Genomic DNA, 6,897 nt, shown 5'->3' with positions numbered 1-6,897 from the left:
TAATATGTTATAGCAGCTAAGACGTTGTTTCCTCCGAATTAGGGTGATAAATGGTGAAAAAAAAATTGTAGATTAATAAGAGTTGGTGAGATTGAAAGCAATCCCAACTTAAAAGTTTAGTTGAAGGACGAAGTCCAATGAGATTAAATCTGGTTGAGTTTGATGAGAAAGCCACTAGCAAGGAGTTTAGAATTGTTTGACCCCTTCACTTTTTTTTTTTTGTTTTTTTAAATTCAACATGAGTTTATTTATATTTATTCAATAATAAAAAAAAATATCTTCAGCTCTGACTCGGCTCGGCTTGGTCTCGGGCTCCACTCGATTCGGTTTATTTTCACACGAATCTCGCATGACGGACCGACGACGTTTGCGACGCCGGTCAAACGTCGTCCGCCGATTTTTTTTCAAACTGTGACCTAACAAGACGCACCGAAATGGCAACTCTCGCTGCTGCTGCTGCTTCTTCTTCCCTACTCATCTCTCTCCTCCTTGCAGAGAGACGACTCGAGCTCGATCATGGCCCTTCCATTCCTCGTCCTCTTCTTCTTCCTCCTCCTCCTCTCTTCCTCTTCCCACCGCCAAACAGTCCACGCGGAGACGGACACACTCCGACCCGGCGACTCAATCTCCCTCAACCGAACTATCCTCTCTTCCGCCGGAAGTTTCGCCCTCGGTTTCTTCCGCCTCGGCGCCTCCGTCCCTGCTCGCTACTACCTCGGCATTCGCTACCACAACGTCGCCGACGGAGCAGTTGTGTGGGTGGCCAACCGAGACAGCCCCCTCCGCGACGCCTACGGGAACCTAACCCTAGAAATCGACGGCAATCTAGTGGCGTACAGCAGCAGCGGAAGCAAAATCTGGTCTTCCGATACCTCAGCGGCTTCCCGTGGTACCACCGAAGCAGTGCTCTTGGATTCCGGCAACCTCGTCTTGAGACTAGCAGAAGGCGATGAGGATAGATTCATCTGGCAGAGCTTCGATCACCCAACCGACACGCTGCTCCCGGAAATGAGGCTGACGTCGTATCTCCGCCCCGGCATAGCCTCGCCGACGAGATGCGTGTCGTGGAGAGCCGAGGACGATCCCTCGTCGGGTAGTTTTACCTTGGGGATCGATCCGAGGTCGTCGATGCAGGGGTTCATCTGGCGCGGAGTGGAGCCCTACTGGAGATCCAACCTGCGGAGCTCGCCGGGGTCGGAGATCAACTCCACTCGCATCGTCACCACGAAAAGCACCAACGCGTACGTCTACTCGATCGCCGTCGAAGGGGATAGGGTCTCCTGGTGGTTCACCGCCACGCCGAGCTCGACGGTCTCCAGAGTTGTGATACAGGAATCGGGCTTCTCCCAGCTCTTGAGTTGGAACGCGAGCTCTGGTAGCTGGGTCATAGAAGGATCCGTCCCCAACCTCCCGAGCAGGCCCTGCGAGTTCTACAACCAGTGCGGACCTAACGGCGTGTGCGATGGCAGTCAGCCCACTAGCCGTTCGTGCCAATGCCTCAGAGGGTTTGTGCCCAGAACTTTCAGTCAGTGGAATGCTGGAAATTACTCAGGGGGTTGCATGAGAGCTACTGTTGGGGATTGCAACAGTGGAGCAGATTATGTTCATTATAATAATATGAAATTGCCTGATCGTATGATACTACTGAGAGATGCTAGTGAAAAAGAGTGTCGAGCCAATTGCTCCGTGTCTTGCAACTGCACAGCCTACTCCTTCTCTGGAACGATAAGCATCGGCAGCAGCACTACATGCCTGGTTTGGTTTGGAGATTTGGTTGATCTTGTGCAGAATTTGAGTAGGGATGAACTCTTTGTGCGTGTTGCTGCATCTGATTTAGGTAAGCATCTAGTTCTTTGGTTTGGGTGATAATTGCAGTGATGGCCTCAGTCTATCGCTAGTACTTTTACCTGTTAGTTATCTCAAGTTTCTTCTTTTCTTGAGGAAATCAAATGGAAAGATCTTGTTCTGAAAAATGCTTTTATCTTGTGCAGATTCAAACAGTCAAAATGAAGGATCGTCAAATAAGTCGATGCTTTTACTTGCTATTATGCTAACAGTAGGGTTTATTCTGATACTACTCTCAGGAACTGCATTCTATTTCTGGAGGACAATTCACAGACGATCACGTAGGAATCTCAATATATGAGCCATCAATTTAGGAATTTTTATAATTAATCTAATTGTGATCATCAAATACTCTTCTTGAATGCAGGGAAGCACAAGGAAAATGTAACAAGATTGGAAGAGTTGAGAAGTTATGACGGAGGCAGTATCATTGATGTACCCTTACTTGATTTTTGTAGTATACTTAAAGCGACTGATGGCTTTGCCCTTACGAACAAGCTTGGAGAAGGTGGGTTTGGTTCTGTCTACAAGGTGAGAACTTAATGATCTTTTAAACATTATATCATAGCATGTTGGTCTATAAACATTTGTGTTGTTTTTTTAGAATGTAACCGAGCTTAGATAGTTGGATAAACATGGCTTGATGATGATGATCATGATGATGCTAGTAGATTAGTTCATGTCCTTTATAAATTGAAACAAACTTAAGCTTACATGTTTGATGGCTTTTTGAATTAATACTATTTCATTGTATTTTCAGGGAACGTTACAGGATGGTAAGGATATAGCGGTGAAAAGGCTATCCGAGACTTCAAAACAAGGCTTTGTCGAATTCAGAAATGAAGTTGAGCTGATAGCCAGACTACAACACACTAATCTGGTGAGGCTTTTAGGTTGGTGCAATCATCAAGATGAGAAGATACTTATCTATGAGTATCTGCCTAATCATAGTTTGGACAAATACCTATTCGGTTAGTCTGATTTCCTATGCCTATCGAGTTAGATTTTATTAAAGAGATGATTTTACAGGCTTATTGTGTATATCTACATACTATTTCAACTGATTCTATGAATGTATAAATATTTCCAGATTCAAATCAGTCATCGAAATTAGATTGGGATATGAGGTTCCAAATAATCAAAGGCATTGCACAAGGACTTCTTTACCTCCATCGCTACTCCAGACTTCGGGTTATACATAGAGATTTGAAGACTGACAACATACTATTAGATTACGACATGAATCCCAAAATTTCAGACTTCGGCTTGGCAAGGATATTTGATGGGAAACAAAAGGAAGAAAACACTACAAGAATAGTTGGAACATAGTAAGTAAACTACTACCATAGTACCATGCCAATTTATTTTTAGTGTGTCTTCTCTTAAACTAGTTCATTTGATAATGAATGACAGTGGTTATATCGCACCAGAATATGGCTTGTATGGCCGTTTTTCAGAAAAATCTGATATATTTAGCTTTGGCGTAATTATACTAGAGATAATTTCTGGAAGAAGAAACAAAGGCTCATACCCATTGAATGGTTCATTGAATCTTCTTGGATACGTAAGTACTTACATTCCCATTGTCGTTCATGATCAAATTCATTCATCCTTGAATCACTCGTTTCATTCCAACTATATGATGATTACAGGCATGGCAACTTTGGGCTGAAGGAAGATGTTGCGAGCTGGTAGATCCCGCCCTCGAAGAATCATTCCCAGTTTCCGAAGTGGCTAAATGCATTCAAGTAGGGCTGTTATGCGTCCAAGATGTTCCGAATGATCGACCAACAATAGATGCTATCATTGCCGTGTTGGTGAACGAGAACCCACCAGTTTTGCAGCCACCTGGACAGCCTGCATTTACCTCAAAAGATGCAAGTCCTTGGTCAGCACGCTCATCTCCCCCCGAATTGACCATGAGCGTGGTAGAGGGAAGATGAAGGGTCTGAATTTGAACTTGTCGATGAATAGATTCTGCCATGACCCAACTGAAAGAGAAGCTTATTTTTGTTATTGAATCTTTTTTGGTCAAATGTAAATAGACTTAGTTTTGTGTGTGTGTTCAACTTTCGGCCAGAGATAAGTTGGTGCTAAATGTATCTCCACCTGTTGTAATATTGTGCATAAACAATAACAGTTAATTTGTTTGTTCAATCATAATTCCATTTTAGTTTAGTTAATTAGAATGATCTCTTGATCATGTATTCAATCATTTCAATCAAGTAAAAGCCGCCAAGGTTGAGTGAATTGCTGTTCGAGAATGAACCTGAGTTTCTTTTCAAAACAAAGTGATCCGAATCATATTTTTGCACCGATTGACAAAGTTCAAAAAAAAAAAAAAGATAGTATATAATGTGTCTACTATTCTTCTCCTCGTGTCTTCTTCCAATGACTCCCTCTAATATTCTTGTTAAATTATACATAATGGATCAAGATTTGACAAAAGATACATAGGTTAAACCCCGGACGTCCCTCCCGTCTCGTTTTATAGTTATTTATAAAGAGAAATAAGGAAATTGAACAGGTTATCGTATGAGATGGTATTTCTCATAATTTTATTGAAAATTGACCCTTATTTGATTTGATAATTCTATCATCATAACCAACTTAACCAAACCTGGAGACTATACACATGGGATCAAGAGAACTATGGACCAAGAAAAAAAAATAAGAGTCAACAAGACCCATTAAAAAGAAAGATTTGACTAAATCTGATTATAAATAGAAAAAAAAAATGATAATCCTAATTAGTCTTTTTGATTATTCCTGAGAGTGATATTTATAGTCAGGGATTGAACCGTGAATACTTGAATAATAATTTAAATATTCTACCACGACACCATAACTCTGAAGACAAATCTAATTATAAATAGAGATCTATAATGTAATTGATCGGTGAATAAATTTAATTAAATTTACAGATGGATCAGTCTAATGTGAGCACAACTTAGATGAATTGATCATACTTAGCCAGTTAGACAAGTCAAAAATTTAATAATAAAAGACAAAAAAAAATATTGAACAAAATAATATGTAAGTTTTTTTCTTTAAAAATAATAGTAATTTTATTTAACAAAAAAGTGTAAACGTTAACAACTAATATAAGAAAAAAATCATCTTAAAAATAAAATTAAATCGTTATAGGCCCAATAGGGGTGGTGCTCGATTTAACACGTGGGTGTTGCACAACATTGTATCGTGGCACGCCAACCTCGGCACGATCAATAACATGACATAATTCATGTAATACTCATATTATTGTGTGGAGTATAAGAGTTTTGATGATATAAATGACATTGCTGTCATTTAGCTTGTTGCAACCTATGGAATAATATTAGCTAAAAAAAAATATTTCAAAGCTCGAAGATAAAATTAATTTTCGAAGGTGCCATCTAGAATACAGTTAGAAAAGATCTTAGGATGTGGTTGCAAAGGTCGTAGGTCCAAAATATGTCACTTCTTCGAAGGAATTTGGAGATGAAGACTCGAAGATTATATTCATCGGAAGAGAAATCAATGTCAAATAGTCTTTCATTTTAAAAGACTTTGATTGATCAAATACTTTGCACCATACACGTAGAGGCTATTGCAACTTATATACCCATAGAGACTAATTCTGTCTAGACTTTGAGTCAGACGAAAACTGACTGAGATGGTGCTAGCGTTGACGAAGAGATGACTTGCACACTTAGTGTATGTATACCGGAAAAACAAATCCTCACGTGGTACTCCTGGGCAGTGGTAACGAGACCATCGGTACTTTAGCTCTGCGCACATTCAAATAAGCACACGGAACGTTAGAGATCATAAATCAGAGAAAAGTCTCCGGCGCAAGCCCTCCAACACTCAAGTTAGGTACTTTTTCCTCAGAAGAACAGTGTACGAAGGAAAAAAGAACTGTAGAAGACGAGTACGAATGTGCGCGTACCTGGCTAAGGGAAAGGACCTCCTTTTTTATATGACACTGCGTGCCTTCAGAGTCTGCATGTTGTCAGAGAATATCGGGTGTCAGGGCCTATCGGGTGAGAGAAGGTGTACAGTGGCCTCCTATTAGTGGAAGAAAGGTTCCATTCGCAGACGATAGCAGACTACTAGAATATTCCCTGATGCATGACAATTATTCTCTGACATGAGGTTACGATTCCTTGACATTGTTTGTCACTTGGCGCTTTCTGTCCTGCCTTGGTTTAGCTACGAACAGCTCGGGATGACCGTTCGGATGTGCCACCTGACTTAAGTCTTGATGAGGGGGGCAAGCTGTGGCGAGGGCCTCATCTTTCGCACTTGGATCGCTGAAGGACCGACTGAGAATTGTCTTACTGAAAGTACCAGGTCTGGCTAGACGACCCGAGCTGAGGAACCCCGACCAGTCGGGGCAGGTCTAGCACTACTCCAGGCTGCGTCTTATGTCTAAGATTTGGGACCCTGCTTTGTTTGTACCCGACTAGGAATTATGCGGCTGGTAACATGTGACGGTCTAACTCCTTCTTTCTCCTAACTGTTGATTGTCACGTCCCTTTGACTTCTGACCGCCACGCCCCCTTGACTTTAGACTGTCTTTGATTGTCATGTCCCCTCGACTTTTGACTGTCTGGCCTTATTGGGTCCCACCTTTATGCACCGTATCACAAGCCTCCCCTCCAAGTATAGTCGGAGGAGGCTTAAGTCCGACTAACTAGACCCAAACTTGAGTTTCATTTATTTCACCTTTATGACTATAAATGCTACTTCTTTTCACAGACCGTCAGTATTGTAACGTATTTAATTGCTCAATCAACCTCGAGCGAAGGGCCACTTTAATCTCTTCAAAAATCGACTTTTCCCCTCTTCCTCTTTAAAAGGGGTTGCCCCCTACCCACAAATGCATACTTTCCTTTAACTAACGTCCACTAATCATGGTGTTGAACTCCGAGTTTGGTGAACCGTAACACCTTTGCCAGCAAGTGGCTCATATGACCCAACTGCTTATCCAGAAGGATACGACTTTATCCGAGATGATGCAAGAGAGGGATCTTCAGTCTTCCCTTCGCAGGAAAATTGAGGAATTCT

The 6,897-nt window shown here is 41.6% G+C and overlaps 1 protein-coding gene across 1 annotated transcript; it reads left to right on the top strand.

Annotated features, from left to right (window-relative positions):
- The first annotated feature begins 370 nt into the window (after positions 1-370).
- Positions 371-4,002, top strand: LOC122008509 (receptor-like serine/threonine-protein kinase SD1-8). Its single transcript, XM_042564257.1, has 7 exons — positions 371-1,837; positions 1,992-2,126; positions 2,213-2,376; positions 2,606-2,816; positions 2,936-3,173; positions 3,259-3,409; positions 3,498-4,002. Exons 1-7 carry the CDS (start codon positions 517-519, stop codon positions 3,786-3,788), a joined length of 2,511 nt encoding a protein of 836 aa, XP_042420191.1. The 5' UTR covers positions 371-516; the 3' UTR covers positions 3,789-4,002.
- The last annotated feature ends 2,895 nt before the right edge of the window (positions 4,003-6,897 follow it).

The sequence above is a fragment of the Zingiber officinale genome, chromosome 8A, assembly GCF_018446385.1.
Source record: "Zingiber officinale cultivar Zhangliang chromosome 8A, Zo_v1.1, whole genome shotgun sequence".
NCBI lineage: Eukaryota > Viridiplantae > Streptophyta > Magnoliopsida > Zingiberales > Zingiberaceae > Zingiber > Zingiber officinale.
This window is presented reverse-complemented; position numbering and strand designations above follow the sequence as displayed.